At 41.0% G+C, this 20,165-nt stretch overlaps 1 protein-coding gene across 4 annotated transcripts in view; it reads right to left on the reverse strand.

Moving 5' to 3' along the window:
• Positions 1–10,345: 10,345 nt before the first annotated feature.
• Positions 10,346–20,165, reverse strand: part of TSHZ2 (teashirt zinc finger homeobox 2) — a 517,935-nt gene continuing 508,115 nt past the window's right edge. For 2 of the 4 annotated variants that reach the window (XM_011936725.1, XM_011936724.1), the window contains one exon: positions 13,882–14,265. Coding sequence is in view for 1 of the 4 variants with exons in the window: in XM_011936726.1 (XP_011792116.1) it covers positions 14,264–14,265 (2 nt within the window). In the remaining 3 variants the exon portion in view is untranslated. Of the gene's footprint in view, positions 10,542–13,219; positions 14,266–20,165 lie in introns of those variants that run through there. The other 2 variants (XR_001001189.1, XM_011936726.1) reach the window with 2 other exon arrangements.

Below are 20,165 nucleotides of genomic sequence, written 5' to 3' on the forward strand. Positions count from 1 at the left end.
TTGGTCTATGTTCCTTGTCTATCTTCATTTTTTTTCTATTTTGTTTTTTAATAAATATACTGTGACTATTTTTAAGTGCTCAAGTATTCATGACTGTGTACTATTCTATGGCATAGATGTACCAACATTTATTTAATCAGCCTCCTATTTTAGAACACTTAGGTTTATTCCAATATTTCACTCTTATAACCAATGTTATGATCGAACATTCTTATTAAATAAATCTCAGTGCACATCTTCCATTGTTTTTGAGGAAGGCTCTCCAGAATAGTAGTTAATCAAAGGGTGTACACGTTTTAGAGAAATTGATCAATACTGTTTATTTTCCAGAAAGTTGCTATCCATTTTTGCTTTCAGAAACAATGTGTGTATATATCTCTTTTGAGCCCTCTCCAACAATGGGAACATTTGTCTTTATTTTTGTCAGTTTGATCAGTGAAAATGATTTCTTCTTGTTTTACTTATTCTACATCCCTTTGGTTATTATTGTCACTTGTCTTTTTTTTTTTTTTTTTGAGACGGAGTCTCGCTCTGCCGCCCAGGCTGAAGTGCAGTGGCCGGATCTCAGCTCACTGCAAGCTCCGCCTCCCGGGTTCCCGCCATTCTCCTGCCTCAGCCTCCCGTGTAGCTGGGACTACAGGCGCCCGCCACCTCGCCTGGCTAGTTTTTTGTATTCTTTCAGTAGAGATGGGGTTTCACCGTGTTAGCCAGGATGGTCTCGATCTCCTGACCTCGTGATCCGCCTGTCTCGGCCTCCCAAAGTGCTGGGATTACAGGCTTGAGCCACCACGCCCGGCCTATTGTCACTTGTCTTAAATGTTTATTCACCATTTTAATTTATCAATTTTGTAATGTTGGCTTATAAATTTTGCCAAAAGTTTTCTATTTGGATATTTATTTATTTTTCTTAGAGATATATAACACTCTTCATATCATTAATTAGAACTGTCACAATTAATCATGCATTAATATAAATAATTTTCCTCCAATGACTTTTCACTGTATTTACAGTATTTGTGTGTGTGTGTGTGTGTGTGTGTGTTTTGACTTCTGGAGTTTTTATTATTTCTTCCTTTTATTTCTTTCTTACCATTTAAGGAAGAAATATTTAAGACTGGAACTTGAGACTTTTAAGGTTGGGAATGACTTCCCTGACTGATATCAGCTATCAACATAGATTTTATTCTAATTGTTTTATGATTTGTTTTCTAGATATAATCCTTTAGTTCATCTGGAATATACTTTAATTTATAGCACAAAATAAATACTTAACTTCAGTTTCTGATAAGCTTATCAATTGTCTGAGTACTATTTTATTTTATTTTTTGTTATTATTATTAGTATTATTATTTGAGACAGAGTCTTGCTCTGTCACCCAGGCTGGAGTGCAGTGGCACAATCTCGGTTCACTGCAACCTCAGCCTTTCAGGTTCAAGTGAGTCTCGTGCCTCAGCCTCCCGAGTAGCTGGGATTATAGACTCGCATGACCATACCCAGCAAATCTTTGTATTTTTAGTAGAGTTGGGGTTTTGCCATGTTGGCCAGGCTGGTCTCGAACTCCTGACCTCAAGTGTTCCCCCTGTCTTGGCCTACCAAAGTGCTGGGATTCCAGGCGTGAGCCGCTGCGCCCAGCCTTTTATTATTTTTAATGGACACATAATAGTATGTATTTATGGTATACAGTACAATATTTTGATAAATGTATACCTGTGTAATCGTCAAATCAGAGTAATTATCATATCTTTCACCCCATTTATCATTTTTGTTAGATACGAATGCATTGTTTCTCCACAAATCTAAAATTTACTTTTGGACTATGCTAAATTCTTACTTAAGCACTTAACATATTCAGGGACATTATTTTGTTTTACATTGAGATGTCAGTTCACCCTTGTGCCTGCCCAGAATTTTAAGATTATTATAGATAAGTCTATTTTCATACCTAATAGGGACATTCCCTTATCATAAATATATTTACTACTTTATCTAAAATCTTTGCTCTTTAATTATGAAAAGGTAACACGTGCACTTAGTAAAAAACTCAGCAAGATTGTAGTGTTTTTAAAGTGCTCCATTTGTTGAAAACGGATTCCTATTTGCGATGTGAAAGACACAGAAGAGATTGGATATATTGGGGACTTGTTTGAAGACCCCTTCGTTCATCCACCCTGAACCCTTTTACTCGGGAGCCGAGTCTTGGCTTCCACAGGACTCCCAGGCTTCTGTGCTGAGACATTTTTTTTTTTCTTTTAGACAGAGTCTCACTGTGTTGCCCAGGCTGGAGTCCAGAGGCACAATCTCAGCTCACTGCAACCTCTGCCTCCTGGGTTCAAGGGATTCTCCTGCTTCAGCCTCCTGAATAGCTGGGACTACAGGCACATGCCACCACGCCTGGCTAGTTTTTTGTATTTTCAGTAGAGAAGGGGTTTCACCATGTTGGCCAGGATGGTCTCGATTTCCTGACCTCGTGATCTGCTTGCCTCAGCCTCCCAAAGTGCTGGGATTACAGGCGTGAGCCACCGTGCTCGAGCCCCCCCCTGCTGTTTTTTTTATTTAGACAGAGTCTTGCTCTGTTGCCCAGGCTGGAGTGCAGTGGCCCAATGTCAGTTCACTGCAACCTCCTCCTCCTGAGTTCAAGCAATTCTCCTGCCTCAGCCTCCCGAGTAGCTAGGATTACAGGTGCCCGCCACGACACCCGGCTAATTTTTGTATTTTTAGTAGAGACAGGGTTTCGCCATGTTGGCCAGGCTGGTTTCAAACTCCTGAAATCAGCTGATCTTCCTGCCTCGGCCTCTTAAAGTGCTGGGATTCCAGGCGTGAGCCACTGCACTCAGCCTGTGCTTGGACTTTTTAAGGGACTGCCTTGAGTCCACTGGTTTTAGAGCAACCACACACGGCTTGCGGTTCCCTGAGACCACGCTCTGTAACCTAGTTGGAGCTCACTGAGGCCCCTGGCTACCCAGAAAATTCAGATATTTTAATAGCATGTTCTGTGATTGTATAACATTCTTGAGAAATGCCTCCCCGCACTACGGGGAGGATGAAAGCGGTGACTCCTGGTAGAGTCAGGCAGTGATCAGGTAGGGGGAGGGAGGGAGTATTTTAGAGACTGTGGCTGGAGACCTCCCAGGTCTTCAGAAGAACAGCATTGATTTATTTAACATTTATTTAACATTGATTTATTAACAATTTGTTGGACGCATATTGTATGTCAGGCATTATGCTTCTTATAGGAATAAACGAACAAAACAGACATTGGTTTCTGTTTTCACATGGTGACCCGTGAAGGAAATTGACCACACATTAAATGACAACAAAGCTCGTGATCCAGGCTGAGGGGTGGAGTAACAGGGCTCTATAGATGAGGGCTAAGAGAGCACCTTTCGGCCGGGCGCGGTGGCTCAAGCCTGTAATCCCAGCACTTTGGGAGGCCGAGACGGGCGGATCACAAGGTCAGGAGATCAAGACCATCCTGGCTAACCCGGTGAAACCCCGTCTCTACTAAAAAAATACAAAAAAAAACTAGCCGGGCGAGGTGGCGGGCGCCTATAGTCCCAGTTACTCGGGAGGCTGAGGCAGGAGAATGGCGTGAACCCTAAAGGCGGAGCTTGCAGTGAGCTGAGATCCGGCCACTGCACTCCAGCCTGGGTGACAGAGCGAGACTCCGTCTCAAAAAAAAAAAAAAAGAGATCCCAAGGCAGAGACGTGAGAAATACGAAGAAACCTGGCTAGGTGGCTCACACTGTCACCAGAGGGAATGGTGTTGTGTGGTTTAGGAACTGTTGTAGGGTAGCATGGCTAGAGCTGCGTGTCTAAAGGAGAGATGAGGTCATGAAAGCAGGCAGGGGACAAACCAGGAAGGTTCAATACTGCCTGGGGGGCTGGGTGTGGTGGCTCATGCCTGTAATCACAGCACTTTGGGAGGATGAGGCAGGTGAATTGCCTGAGGTCAGGAGTTTGAGACCAACCTGGCCAACATGGTGAAACCTCGTCTCTACTAAAAATACAAAAATTAGCCAGGCATGGTGGTGGGTGCCTGTAATCCCAGCTGCTTGGGAGGCTGAGATAGGAGAATTGCTTGAACCTGGGAGGCAGAGATTGCAGTGAGCCGAGATCACACCACTGCACCCCAGCCTGTGTGAGAGAGTGAAGTGTTCTCTGGTCACTGAAGACTATTTCTTCCAACCTTTGGGCAGATGGAAGTGCTAGGGAATTGATGTCCCCCCACCCGACCCTGCAGCAGCCGTCGACTAATAACTGAGCAGAGGTGGTGTATAAATACCCCAGCTTCCTCACCCATCAGGCAGGATTACTGAGGCATGCAGCACAGTGTCTTCCAGAGCTCCCCAGTGGGATTGGAGTCCATTGCCCATGGCGATAATTGTTCTTAAGGCCTCTTTTTTGGGCATTCTTCCTTTCCTGTTTCCCTCCCCATTCCTCTCTTACTGTTTCCTGGATTCACCTCCTATATGAACTACTCGTCCTGATCTCACATTCTCATCTCAGGCCCCGTTTCCATGAGAAATGGAAACCTGAGTGCTGAAGGACCTTGAGCCAGGGTTAGCAAACTATGGTCTGTGGGACAAATTTGACCTGCTCCTTGTTTTTGTGGAGTAAAGTTTTATTGGAACATAGCTACACTCATTTATTTATTATTGCTCATAGCTGCTTTTGCACAACAATGGCAGAGTTGAGTTGCTAGGTCAGAGACTAGATGTTACAAAGATGAATATATTTACTATCTGAGCCTTCAAAAAGTGTGCTGACCCTGGGTCTTGAGGAGCAAAATGACAAGATTTGATTTACTTTATTAAAGCATCACTTCGGCTACTATGTGGAGCGTGGATTTGGGTTTAGAGGGCTTAGGATGACAGATGGGAGATTAGTTGGGCGGTCATCCCAGATGTCTAGGAGAGACCTAAAGTAAACAGATTCATGTATTTTGAAGTTAGAAACCACAAGAGTCATTCATGGACTAGGTTGGAAGAAGGGGGTGGTTAAGGCACACACTCTCGTGTCCTCGTGGTTTTTCCACACTCCTTCGAGAAATTACTGCAGCGATGGCACAGGTTTTGCCTTCATCCTTCTGTGACTTCTCAGGTTGGCTGGGAGCCACCTCTGAGCTCCCACAGCCCCCATTCTCATCCTTGCTTTGTGTTCTTTTCTTTCTGCGATCTTGCCTTAGATCACACAGATACAACATGACAGGACCTGGACCTTAACACAGTTTGGCTGTCAATCCTGGTCTCATAACCATCACTGCCTTCATTGATCTGTGTCATCCGCAGACCTGCCACCTAGTAGGTGCTCAGTGTTCACTAAGTAAATGATGACCAAGAGCTCTTTGATTGGGTCCAAGGTGCTTATCCCAACACTTCGCCATGGCTACCTCCCTCATTCCTCACCTGGCTTGCTCTCTCTAGCCTGGCTGCTCCCATTTTATGTCCTAGACGTGGAGTCATGGCAATGATGTGGAGCTAACAGGTGATACCGTAGCCATCATAATTTAATGACTACGGGACTCATGCAACCACACAACACAGGAGCCGAGAGCTGGCTGTGCACAGACAACAAATCATTTCTGGTGGGGCATCAGCGTCTGCTTGGGCAGCTTGTGTATGGTCCAATTCTCCCAGGACATTAAAGGAAGTGGAGGGGAGTACACAGGGAAACTGAGTGGTAAGCAGGGCCATCGCTTTGAGGTGGAGAAGGTCGGGCCATCTCAATCACGGCTGCTCTCTCCCTTGCATGCTTGAATTTGTGAGACTGCCGCCCACTGCCTCTGTTGAGATTACATCATAAATTACGCAGGCATAAGCAGATCAGAGATGAGAGCAGTCAGAGGCAGCCCAGAAACCAAACAAGGGGTGCTGGCATTTGTAAAAAATAAATAAATAAATAAATCTGATGGAGATGAGGGGAGATTCTGGAAGTGGGTCAGCAGGTCCAAACAACGGGAGGCCTACCAATAATGTCCTCGCTTGGCCTCCCCGGGGGGTCGGTGCTGTTCTTTCCCGCCCTCATCCCCCCACTCTTGCCTTTTTCCTCTCTTGCCATCTTTAAAAAACACACATAGGCAGAAATCAATCCATCAAATGTCATTACAGATTTATTAAGCCTGATGTAGAAAGACATTTAACAGTAACATCTCCAGAAAGCATAAAAAGAGCACTTCTATTCAGTCTTGTGCTTTGAAAATCTAAATATATTTTTATCATATAAATAATTCTTTTCATGTTTTAAGTGCATCTGTGTTTTGTTTTTTTCTTCTCTCCTTTAATTTTCATTTTTCAATTGGCCAAAGCAGAAGTCGACGTTGACTGAAATGAAGCTATTTGCAAAGCTAATGGTGTTGAGAGGCATCTCTCTGCTATTCCGTATCAGCTAGGTTTCAGGAAGGTGGTTCAATATCTGCAGCATTAAAATGAGGGACAGCCTCCAGCAAAATCATAATTGAACACACCCAGGTCCTTAATGTCAGCAGTTGGGTTTCCTGATGCAAATTACGATAAGGTTTCAGATGGGAACAGTCTATTTCCAATAACTGCTGAGTGGGGGAAAAAAAAGACTTTTTTTATATCAACACAAAGGAAAGAGTTATCATGTGTAAAAATGTAAATAATATACTTATAGAAACCTTTTTGATGGAAATCAGGGGCTCCATATAACCTTGGCGAGTGTGTTGTTATTTTTTACAATAGCTCAAAAAAGTAGTGTCTGTTATTTAGGGCTTTAATTACAGTTCTTAAAGTAGAATGATTTTCCTTAAAAAAAAAAAAAACTCTTTGGATGCAAAAAATAATGGCTTTTGTGATATAATTTAAGGGTTTTCTTCGTCTCCACCATCGGAATTTATTTCTAGTGATAAAATTGTATTTAAAAAAATTCCCCTTCTACAGATAATTTCAATGCTGCGGCATCACACACAGGCATACATCTTTAGTGCCTCCAAACAAAGTCATTTTTACTCAGCAAGGGGCTGCTGTGAATGTTTCTTTTTGCCTGATTTAAGTTATGTGGGAGATCAAGATCAGATTGTTCATGATTACGAAGGAGGACAGGATGGTGGCACCACGGGACATAAAAGGGAACACTTTTTCTGAAAATTCCTTCTTTTTTTTTCTTTTTTTTGAGACAGAGTCTCGCTCTGTTGCCCAGGCTGGAGTGCAGTGGCACCATCTCAGCTCACTGCAACTTTTGCCTCCCAGGCTCAAGCAATTCTCTTGCCTCAGCCTCCTAAGTAGCTGGGACTACACACAAGTGCCACCATGCCCGGCTAATTTTTTTGTATTTTTAGTAGAGACGAGGTTTTGCCATGTTGGCCAGGCTAGTCTCAAACTCCTGACCTCAAGTGATCCGCCTGCCTCGGCCTCCCAAAGTGCTGGGGTTACAGGCATGAGCCACCGCACCTGGCCCCCTTCGTTTCAAGCAGGAAAGCCATCATTTCCAGCTGGTTGTTTGTCTTTGGGCAGTGACAATGCGGCAAAGCCTTTGGAAATTTCAAATAGTGACTGCATTGAAAGCTAATATTCAGGGTGATGGGGAGTAAAAGAAATTGGGGTCAGCCAAGGGAAGAATTTTCCAGATCCCAGAGAAGTGGGCATAGATGCCCATCTGTGATGAATCTGTTTGGCCACAGGGTGGTATAATCTTCCTAGCAGAAAAGTTTTTTTTTTTTTTCATTGCAAGGACAATTTATAATCATCAAAAACAAGTGAAACATGGTTTTGATTAAAACAGCCTGTTGGCTCAATAATCTCTGTAATTTCAAAAACATCCTTAATGCAGAAGAAGAACACGTCGATGTCAGGAGTGGCCTGGGGCCCCATTACAACAGCAACCGAATAAATAAGGAGAAGAATCTCGAGGTCATAAAAACAAAATTAAGCTAATGTTTCAAATTTTGACAATTATGAATTCTTCCTCTAAGAAGACATTAAAAAAATTTTCAGGCACTATTAGATAAAATACAAAGAGAATAATTCTACATGGATGAGTGTGCAGTTTTCCCACGGGGGTAAAGCATGCCTTTAAAAGGAAAACTCTGAATTAGGACGTTGGTTCCTCCCTAGATCCAGCAATTGGACGGGACTCATGCAGACAGACAAACTTGGTTCTTATAGTTTCTTTGTAAACTCAGATCTAATTCTTTCATAAGCTATAGAAAGAGAATGACCAGGAAAAAATTACAAGCATATTTTTTCTATACAAAAGAATCCCCATTGTGGGCCAGTTTGGTAGGAAACAGAAACAAGCAAATATAACAAAATCTGTGTTCATACATGGCGATATAGTTAGTATATACAAATATGTACACTATAAAAATGCACGGAAGGCTTACGCTTCCAGCCATCCAAGCGGCATTGTACTCAGGAAAACAGCCTGGTTTTTCTTCCTAGTATACAGGCAAATGTATTATATACAGCATGCAGGTGATAGAAAATTAGTGCGTTTGCACAGAAACATTCTACAGGTATGGTTGCAGTCATTTTTCTTTGAAAATGACCGGTCTGCTTTCTGAATATAAAAATGTGTTTGCCTTTCTTTGCTGGCAAGTAGACACTTTCCTTTAGAGCAAGGATGAATGTGATTCTTGAAACTCACTCTGACCCACTTCCCCCCTGCCCTTTCTAAAAGAAATTAAAAAAAAAAAAAAATCTAGAGTCAATGCAAGGGAGCAAATAGATAGCATAAATGTGTTTGATGTCAGGTTTCCCAAAAAGATGTGAAAGCTCTGGAGAGCAAGAACTGGTCGACCATTAAAAAGACTGTATGATCAGCTAGCTTCTTGATTTTAAAGGGGTTTGGAAGTTTATGATTCATGCTAACAGTGCCTGGCTGTTAGGAATCAAAGTCAGAAGAGATTAGAAGGACATCATCAGGAGATCAAAAAGTGTATTGTAACCCAAGATATTGTGACATTTAGGAACCCTGAGCCAAATGGGAATTGTTTTGTATGTCAGCTTTTTTGACTTGCATTACACATTCTAGCATCTGATGTGTTCGAAAGCTCGAGTATTGTATTGCAAAACTGGAATGTTTGTAATATTTATTTCAACGCACAATGGACATCACTGTTACTTCTCTGAAGACTGGTTGAACTTTCTGCACTTAAAAAACATAGATACACATCTATAATTCCTGAATGTTATAGGGGTCATTTAGAAAGTGAAAATATTACTGTACAAAATCTTCACATTTGAGACATAATTGTATGATTGTTCACATTCTGTTAATATTAGCTATTGGCAGGGGACTGATATCCAAATGTTTCAGGTTTCAGGTTCAAGACAATTCATTGAACACATTGAAATTTATTTTCCGAAAGAGTTGAATGGAGTGCTTAGATTTTTTTTTTGTAATGCCTTTGTTCAAATTTTTTGACTTCTCCTGGGATTTCTTACCAAAAATTTATTACTTGTACTTCTAAAAGCTGTTTTAAGCATTAAACATGATACAAAGGGCTGTGAATATTTAATCTGTCTTTTTTCAAACAGCCTGCATTTTAAAAGGCCTTAATAATAATCATGGCTGTTGGTAAAATAATTTGTATACCGAAGGGTGTCAAGTCAGGGTGTCATTCCTTGGAAGAGCCATTTTACTTGGAATATATTGTTCCAAAGGAAATGGACAGAGTCCTGTTGCAGAAATAGCGTTCCACCTGGTACTAGCATTTTAAAACAGTCCTATTCTAATCCATAACACATTTCTAGTTTTCCCTGAAGCTTTGGGCTGCCTTGTGCATGAATAATTTTTGGAGAAACACCCACGCCCGTTAGCCCATTGTTCGTAACTATTGGAAGAAGATTAACTAGAGCCTGAAAATTGTATATCTGCATGTGCCTCTGAATCTGTCACTGGGAACCAAAGGAGATAAGGGCTTTTACTTTGGATGAAGAGGTAAAATTCCCCAGTGGAAATTCTAAAGATGATTCACAAGTTTCAAAATGTTTAATGCCTTCCTACAATGGAAACATGTCTCTCTGTCTAGGGGGATGGAAATTTGTATCTCTTTCTCCAGCTCAATCTTTGTCTAAAAGTATTTCATAGATATTTTGAGAAAGTGCCACATAGAGGAAAGGAGAAAATGAAATTAGCATTTTAACATCTTACAAGGGGAAAAATACACGAAAATTTCAGTTTTGATTTCTTTTTTGCCTAATGCATCTTTGAAATAGATACTACCGTTATTGCTCTTTAGAACTACATATGTGCATATTTTAAAGCCTTTAATATATTTCCGTATTGTTGTTATTATTTTTGCATTCATCTCCATCTTACTATCCTTGTTGCAGAGAAGAGATGATAATGTGAAAAATGACATTTGGGTTTTTTTTTTTTTTTTAAACAAAAGCATTTAACAAGCTTAAAAAATGAAACTCCATGAAAAAGAAAAGAAGGTTTGAACACAGTCAAATAACCTGAGAAGTGACAGATGGAAAAGCAACAGAATGCAAGCACCTTGTAAGGTCTGTAATCTTTGGATTTACTGTGAAAAGTTTCAGAACATCATAGATTCTTAGCCACATTGTCCATAGACCCTGGAAAATAACAGTGAAATTCATATGTATACACATATATATGAATACACACACATATGCATGCACAGTGTCTTCACACACTCCTCCTCACCACTTAAACAGAGTTACATAAATGCTTCTCAGATATGTCATTGCATTTGTTTGTTTTCTGCATCTCAACTAAGTTCAGCGGCTTGCGCCTGTGACATTAATTATGCAAGATTCAAACAACCAAACAGGCACATTTTGGGGGTGAGTTTTAAGAAATCTGTGACCTGAAAGAAATTCTGTGGGGACTATCTGGGTTATCCAACTTATTCCATGATTACATATTCTGTTTTTAGGTCTTGACCTATTTTTAAGCTATTTCCTCTCTGTATGCTTTTTAGGAAAAAAAAAAAAAATCCTTATTCTGAAATACTAATATTTTAGTTCTACATGAACTGTGTCCCTCAAGTGCCTTTAGGAGCTCTTGTAAAACAACAGGAAGGCCAGGCTGTTGTGTGTGTGAAGTGTTTACTGTTGTTATCCCACAGTGCCTAGAACAGTGTCACACATAACAGGTGCCCAACAATATTTGTTAAATGAATTTGCTAAATAAATATAATTTCCTGTTGTTCCCTGTGCCACCAGTGCTTTGTAACATGCTGTGTATTTGGAGGATTTGCTGAACTACAAAATAAGGCCAAATACATAACATTTAAATATTGACATATACATTTTTAAATGGACATCTCAATTTGCAGGTGGCTGGTGGTCTTAGCTGGAAGGACAGATGGGGAAGAAAAGGCGATCTCTCCCTCTTACTGGTACCAAGAGGTGGTGGCAGAATGGAGATACTTGAGGGTAATTTGCATTATATTTGCACATCATCCTTTCCAATTCTAAAGTTCTCACTTCTCAGAACTGTCTTTTATTCAGGTAAAAGAAAGCAGTGGTATGAAGGTGGATAAAGACATTCTCCTGAGTTTATGTTATTTAGTTTTTTTTCCTCCAGAAAGAAGTTTCTAGAAGCCTCAGAGGGCTGGCCAAATGAAGAGAGGCCTGGCCTCTAGGAATATGCTGAGAGCCAAGTGTATGCCCCAGTGCCAGCCCAGATCTTGTTTTCTAAGGTGAACCTTAGCAGCCATCCCTCAGCAGTGACATGCATGGTTGCCAGGCGGCAATTTACCGGTCTTACCAAATTTATCAATATTTTTGAATCTCACCTCCCACCCCATCCCACCATAGAAATTGCGCTAACAAAACCATATCGATTATATGTTGAAGCAGATGGTTTATTTTTTCTTTCTTAGAAGGGAAACAATTTCCATGGAATTGGGAATTGTATTGATCTCCTCCCCGCATTGGATCAAGGGCTTGAGAATCTGCTTTTGGATGGCTGCAGTGAGATCTGAATTATGTAACTTTGGCCTAATAACCCTGGATTGGAGCAGACAATTTTTAACAGCTTCAAGAACCCCAATGCTAATGCATTGATTTTCCTTTAATAGAATTTCCTTGTTGAAGGACGGTGCTCAGTAGAGTCCAGTCCACCCTTCAATCTTAACCCATCCGAAGACTGTTCCTTTCCAGTCAAGCTCCATTCATTTCTGGTTGAATAGGTTAAGCAAAGATAGCCCTCACTGTTCTCAATTCACTTTATGATCCTCCCATCATAAAAAATAATATCAGCACCTTGCTTTTCATGTCAGAACTACATTTGAGCCGCTATTCCCTATGCCCAAGAGTAAATCCCATAAAAGCCGCCCGGTTGTACTGTTGCTATTTTTCCTTGTGGGTGATTGATTGATGGATGAGTGCTGACACTTCAATGAAGCTATTTCGACTGCCATCTCAATCCGATGATGTGAGGGGTATATTTTCTGTCCATGCCTCATTACTTCAGAATGACATTCCTGGAACTTCATTTACTTTTTCCCTCCTTCCCCGAAGCACCATATTTTTTCCCATCTAGGTTATGCATGCCATAAAAAAAGCAATTTGCTATTATATGTGGCATAAGGGCAACACTTTCCCTAGGAGGTAAATAAGAAGTTTTTTTTTTTTAAATCCCAATGTTGAATTTAGGGATCATGTCAAAATTCCCAAAACAATTCCAACAGGCAGCCTCCTTGAGAAATGGTGAGGAAGAGATATTTGGTTTCATTTTGTCAGTGTTGAGATTAAAAAAAAAAAATAACCTTGGTAATTAAAGCAACAACAGAAAATATTCCTTTTGTTTCAGAATCATCTAGTTCCTAGTGTTGTGCCTGGAATAGTATAAATATTTCACCATAGCTGAGTAGCAATTTACCACATAATCCAGACTTATTTGTCCTTTGAGAATAAGGAAATTCATTGTTTAAATGCAATGATGGATTTATCTATTATAGGTTGCTTTCAATTGTATAGAAAATGTTCAACTAGAGTAAACAGATCTATCCTTGCGTCTCCAAACTGTGCACTAGGTATGCAAGACTTTTCATATTAAAACATGCTCTTAGCTTTTCCAAGTTGACTTAGGACCTGATTTTAATCTGTGTAATACAGTATTCCCGTTAATAATAAGGTATAATTAAGACATCCGTTAAAAATCCATAACGTTAATTTAATGGAGAAAATCTAATACAGTTCTATTGGAATTTTTACGTTAAATTAACTTTAACGGGCTTTTAATGGATGTCTTAATTAGATCTCATTATTAACGGGAATATTCCACAAATTAAAATTGGGCCCTCAAAGTTTTAATGAAAAAAGTTGCAGGAACACATTTAAAATGGACACCCTATTTCATGCTTTCTGTTTCTTCTTAAGCTAAGCTGCGTTTTAGAGCCCATAAACATCAGGTCCTGCAGAAAGGGATTACCAGAAAAGACTGCTGCAGAACTTTGTACCCTGCAGTGATCTCATCTTCTCGCATTCTCTCAGATTCTGCATTTCACCAGTTCTCCCAGTTTGCAGTTCTCATACGACAGTGGTGTGTGCTTAAAACTATTTTTTTTAAACCAATCAAGATAATGATGATGATCAAGGTGCCTCACCACTGCATAGGAAAAGTCTTTGGCAGCAACATGGTTAAGCTTAACTATTTGAACAAATTTCACAGAAGATGAACATTGTTCAGGGGTTTTCTTGGCTCAAACTCTGGTTTAACTCAATAATTCTTCTACTTTGCAGTGATTAATGGCCCCCTAGTGCAGGGGCAGGACTGGGCAATCCAGGTGCAACTGTAATTGTTACACTGAACAGAAACATTTCCTTTAGACAAACGTTCCCAGAGGGGTTATAAATAGGAAATGGACATTACCATGAAAAGTAAGCCTCCAAGTGTCTACATCTAGTGCAGCCCACTTGGACATTAAACTATGAAGACTTATACTCCCCCCCACTTTCCTGTTACAAACTGACAAAATAAGTACATCAATGTTCTCAGTCATTACTTTTCTTCGGTGGCACTTTGTTTTCTTGTGACAGTGAAAAGGGTACTGTGGAGACGAGACAGCCCCATTGCAGTTTATCAATGAAAATCTAATATCGCCCATAAGCAGAGAAGTGGAAATCAATACTTCATTACCAAATTGTTAGTGAGGATGAAGAGAAATGGCTGGGGTGATTTTTTTTTTTTTTTTTTTTTGGCAGTCTTCTTGGAGCCAGGGTGTCAGGAGGAGTTCAATGAGTTCAATGTCAGAAGCAGGATGGTGCAGCGAAGAAGGGTTCAGTGTGAGGGGATCCAGGCTGGAAAGTGGAAACTAAGGCATTCGTCCTGTAATGGGAATCAGAACAACAGAAAGATGCATTATTTTCTGAGGTGTAGCCCAGGTGATTTTTCCCCGGAGTGATCACCTTGCCCACCTCCACTACTTTATTTGTCCGAATGTTCTGAGTAAAGTCATAGTTATATAACAAGACCGTGGAACATGAAAAGGAGGAGTCAACGTCGAGCAAAAACTATTTAAATACCGTATGTTCTCACTCATAAGTGGGAGCTAAACACTGAGCACACACGGATGTAAACACGGGAACAAGAGACACTAGGGACTACTGGGGCGGGGGAGGGAGGAAAGAGGAAATGGGTTGAAAAACTACCTATCAGGTACTATGCTCACTGTCTGGGTGATGAGATCCATACCCCACAGCTCAGTATCACGCAATATTCCCAGGCAACAAACTGCATATGTACCCTCTGTATCTAAAATGAAAGTTGCACTTTTCTTTTTCTTTTCCTTTTGAGATAGAGTCTCACTCTGTCACTACACTTGTGCAGTGGCATCATCACGGCTCACTGCAGCCTCGACCTCCCAGGCTCAAGTGATCCTCCTACCTCAACCTCCTGAGTGGCTGGAACCACAGGCACACTCCATCATGACTGAGTAGGTTTAGTTTTTATTTTGTAGAGCCTGTGTTGCCCAGGCTGGTCTCAGATTCCTGGACTCAAGCAGTCCTCCCACCTTAGCCTCTCAAGGTGCTGAGATTACAGGCATGAGCCACCTAGACTGGCCAAAATGTTGCAACTTTAAATTAAGAAAAAAAATAATATTTTAACTATAATATGTGGAAGGAATATTTGAACACCCATGTTCATAGCAACATTATTCACAATAGCCAAAACTCAGAAACAACCCAAGTGTCCAGCGGATGGGTGGATAAGCAAATGTGATACGTACGTATATGCAATGGAATATTAGCCCTAGGAGTGGAAGAAATTCTGACACATTCTACAACATGGGTGAATCCTGAGAACATTATGCTAAGTGAAAATAAGCCAGTCACAAAAAGGAAAATACTATATGGTTATAACTATATAACGTATCTGGTGGTAGTCAAACTCATAGAAACAGAAAGAGGAATGGTGGTTGCCAGGGGCTGGGGATGAGATGGGAAAAGAAATAAGAATTCTTGTTCACTCTGAACACAGTTTCAGTTTCATCTTTTGTAAGATGAAAAATTCTGTAGATGGATATTGTTATGTTTGCACAACAATCCGAATGTACTTAAAGCCACTCAACTGTACACTTAATAGTGAAAATGATAAATTTTACGTTATGTGTAGTTTACTGCAATTAGAAATAAAAATACATAATGTATGATTTTTTTCACTATAAAGCTTTTTGGGAAAAAAAGAAAACCATTAACCTATGGTCATACCAGGCTTAAAGCTCTCATTCACATTCTGCTGTATTTCCTTCTAGTCTTTTCTTTTCCCATGCTTTTTTTTGAGTCAGCGCTTCGCTCTGTCACCCAAGCTGGAGTGCAGTGGCACGATCTTGGTTCACTACAACCTCTGCCTCTTGGGTTCAAGTAATTCTGCTTCAGCCTCCCAAGTAGCTGGGATTACAGACATGCATCACCATGCTCAGCTAATTTTTGTATTTTTAGTAGAGACAGGGTTTCACCATGTTGGCCAGGCTAGTGTTGAACTCCTGACCTCAAGTGATCCGCCTGCCTCAGCCTCCCAAAGTGCTGGGATTACAGGTGTGAGCCACTGTGTCTGGCCGTCCCATGCATTTCGTTAGGTTTACATAGTTATATATGCTGACTGTATGACGCACCTGTCTGGAGGTAGGTTTTCACTGGAAAGCACCAGTATAAATAGCTATAGAAGTTCTATCACATACATTATAATAGTTTACGATACTATGATAATGTAATATTGGGCATTTAATGTTTGCAATTTTTATGCAACAATACACAACACTATGATGAACATCTTTGTGTTTCAGGCTTTTCTGTGTGCTGGAATATTTTCATAGGCTTAAATTCTTAAGTGTAGAATTCCTGTCAAAAGATAGGAACATTTTTGTGGTAGAGAAGTGCTACTCAGTAACAGGGTGATTTTTCTTTCCAAGAATTTTGCTCTGGATTACTGTGTGGAAAGCATGCAATTTCCTTCAGCCCAGTCTGAGTGAAGTTTCTTGTTTACATCTTGTTATTTAGTGGCAGTGTTCATTTTAGTGAGAAAAAACATTAAACCTAAATATAATTAGTCTTTTCAGAAAAGGAAAGCTTCCAAAATTCTAGTGGAAGGATAAAGACAAATTGAAAATCAGATGACATTTGATATGTGTAGAGAAATTATGCACAAGATAATCATAACAGACATTTCAAACTATTTCTTGGTAAGGAATAGTATGATTGGAATGCTAGCAACCAGTTATGTATCTACCAAATTCCAGTCACTTTATACACATTACTGTTAACTCTTGAAACAAATTCATTTTAAAAATGGGAGATAAAGGCTGAGCATGGTGGTGCACACCTGTAATCCCAGCACCTTGGGAGGCAAAGGCGGGTGGATCACATGAGGTTATGAGATCAAGACCAGCCTGGTAAACATGGCGAAACTTTGTCGCTACTAAAAATACAAAAATTAGCCGGGCATGGAGGTGCACTTCTATAATTCCAGCTACTTGGGAGGTTGAGGCATGAGAATCGCTTGAACCTGGGAGGCGGAGGTTATAGTGATCTGAGGTTGCACCACTGCACTCCAGCTCGGGCAACAGAGCGAGACTCTGTGTCAACAACAACAACAACAACAAAAAAAAGAGAGATAAAAGTAAGTGACTTGTCCTAGTGTTCACAGCTAATAAAAAGCAGAGGATGGCTTTAAATTTAGTCCTTCCTACTCTGAAGCTTCCAAGCTCATGACAGGTACCACCCTACCTAGATTACAGGTGAACGCCTTGATCACCATCAGTGGAGAGAACCATTTCCCTCTGATGTACACTCAAGAGAAAAAGGGCCCCCGGCAATCTTTGGTTGCACCACTGCACTCCAGCTCGGGCAACAGAGCGAGACTCTGTGTCAACAACAACAAAAAAAAAAAAAGAGAGAGAGATAAAAGTAAGTGACTTGTCCTAGTGTTCACAGCTAATAAAAAGGAGAGGATGGCTTTAAATTTAGTCCTTCCTACTCTGAAGCTTCCAAGCTCATGACAGGTACCACCCTACCTAGATTACAGGTGAACGCCTTGATCACCATCAGTGGAGAGAACCATTTCCCTCTGATGTACACTCAAGAGAAAAAGGGCCCCCGGCAATCTTTGGTTGCACCACTGCACTCCAGCTCGGGCAACAGAGCGAGACTCTGTGTCAACAACAACAAAAAAAAAAAAAAAAAAGAGAGAGAGATAAAAGTAAGTGACTTGTCCTAGTGTTCACAGCTAATAAAAAGGAGAGGATGGCTTTAAATTTAGTCCTTCCTACTCTGAAGCTTCCAAGCTCATGACAGGTACCACCCTACCTAGATTACAGGTGAACGCCTTGATCACCATCAGTGGAGAGAACCATTTCCCTCTGATGTACACTCAAGAGAAAAAGGGCCCCCGGCAATCTTTGTTTTGAATTGGTTAAGATCCTCTGGCAGGTCTAGAAACTTAACGGAGGATGAGCATGTGGTTGGAAGAAGAGAGATGGGTCCAAGAAAAAGTGGAGGCCAGAAATTGGTGGACTTTTGGAAACTGCAATGGCATTACACTGTGAAACAAGAGTGAAGTCCTGGCTGGAGGACTGTTTCACACTGGGCCTACTGGAGGCTGTCATTTTCTCCTCTTTGACCATGATATCAATGTGACACCAATTTTCATGGAACTTTGTTTTATTATCACTTCCTTGAAGTGGCTCCAGATTAGATCAACGCCCAGACTTTTCTAACTGGGTTTCTTTTAGGGCAAAGTTTGTCCTGAGAAGGAAAGCAAGGAGAAAGAAAACAATGATTTTATTATAGTTCCTGTCTTGGAAATTCACAACACACATTAACATATTAAAGACTCTGAGAAGTCCTGCAATTAAAACCAAACCAAACATAGTGTGTCTTTACTTAACCCAGTACTTGCCAGGTTTATTTGATAACTCTTTTCTTCCCTATTTAAGATTCACAAATATACCTGAGTGTTATTTGCTGAAAAATACCTTCATGACAGATTCTTTTTGTTTTTCAATTTTTTAATTAAAAATCTGTTTTGTTTTGTTTTGGGGTTGGGGAGGTGGGGGACAGGGTTTTGTTCTATCACCCAGTCTAGTGTGCAGTGGTACAATCACAGCTCACTACAGCCTCGATCTCCTGGGCTCACTCCATCTTCCCACGTCAGCCTCCTGAGTAGCTGGGACTACAGGTACACCACCATGCCCAGCTAAGTTTTGTATTTTGTAGAGCCTCCTGGGCTCAGGTGATCCTCCCACCTCAGCCTCCTGAAAAGCTGGAACCACAGGTGTGCACCAGCACACCCGGTTAATTCTTTTGTATTTTTTGTAGAGACAGGGTTTCGCCACGTTGCCCAGGCTGGTCTTGAACTCCTGGGTTCAAGCCATTCTCCCAGCCTTGGCCTCCCAAAGTGCTGGGATTATAGGCATGAGCCACCATGTCCAGCCCTATTTTTAATTTTTGTGGGTACATAGTAGGTGTATATAGTTATGGTGGACATGAGATGTTTTGATACAGGAATGCAATGTGAAATAAGCACACATGATAGATTCCTGTGCGAAAACCAAGGAAGTTTTCTAGTTCTCGAGACCTCAGCCCTGATTTTGTTATTGACTTTCTGTGATTCTTGACTCAGGTTATCTGGCTTTTTTGGATCTCAGCATGAAAGGATCCTGTTGCGGTGAAATGTGACATTGCTTCACCTCATGTCAACTTCACAATGCTGCAGTGCAGGAGATCATAATTTCTACACTTTCAAACTAGGAAACAGAGGGTTAAGAGATGTAAAGATGTTGGGCCTGTGGTCATTCTTGTCTCTTTAGCCACTGCTTATATACTTGTATATAAGAAGTAATACTTTGGTCATGTTTATTGTAATACTTTGGTAATGTTTTTGAGCACTAAACATTGACATTATTAGTGATTTAGAGGCGTTTTTCCAAGAATATCTGAGTACAGTTACTTTTTTTTTTTTGAGACGGAGTTTCGCTCTGTCACCCAGGCTGCAGTGTAACGGTGCCATATCTTGGCTCACTGCAACTTCCGCCCCCGGGTTCAAGCAATTCTCCTGTAGTTGGGATTATAGGCATGCGCCACCATGCCTAGCTAATTTTGTATATTTAGTAGAGATGAAGGTTTCTCCATGGTGGTCAGGCTGGTCTCGAACTCCCGACCTCAGATGATCCACCTGCCTTGGCCTCCGAAAGTGCTGGGATTACAGGCGTGAGCCACTGCAGCCGGCCATTGCCTGAGTATAGTTACTTTTAAATTTCAGATACCAATGTCTTTTATGAAACTTATCTATGGGGGTATTTCTATTGGAGAAGTCTTCTGGATCCCAGCATGACTGATGGAAGTGGTGGGCTTTTGGAAAGGTCAGTGTTCCTATACCTGAAGAAGGGTAAAGAGATGATCCGAATCTTGGACCACTTTGGGACAACACATTATTATTTTAAAAATATATATATATTTTCTTTTTCTATTTTTTTGAGACAGGGTCTCACTCTGTTGCCCAGCCTTGAGTATGGTGGCATGATCTTGGCTCACTGCAACCTCTGCCTCCTGGGCTCAGGTAATCCTCACACCTCAGCCTCCTGAAAAGCTGGGACCACACCCGGCTAATTTTTTCTGTATTTTTTGTAGAGACGGGGTTTCGCCATGTTGCCCAGGCTGGTCTTGAACTCCTGAACTCAAGAAATCCTCTTGCCTTGACCTCCCAAAGTGTTGGGATTACAGACGTAAGCC

This window comes from Colobus angolensis, unplaced genomic scaffold (genome assembly GCF_000951035.1).
Source record: "Colobus angolensis palliatus isolate OR3802 unplaced genomic scaffold, Cang.pa_1.0 Scaffold156, whole genome shotgun sequence".
Taxonomy (NCBI): domain Eukaryota; kingdom Metazoa; phylum Chordata; class Mammalia; order Primates; family Cercopithecidae; genus Colobus; species Colobus angolensis.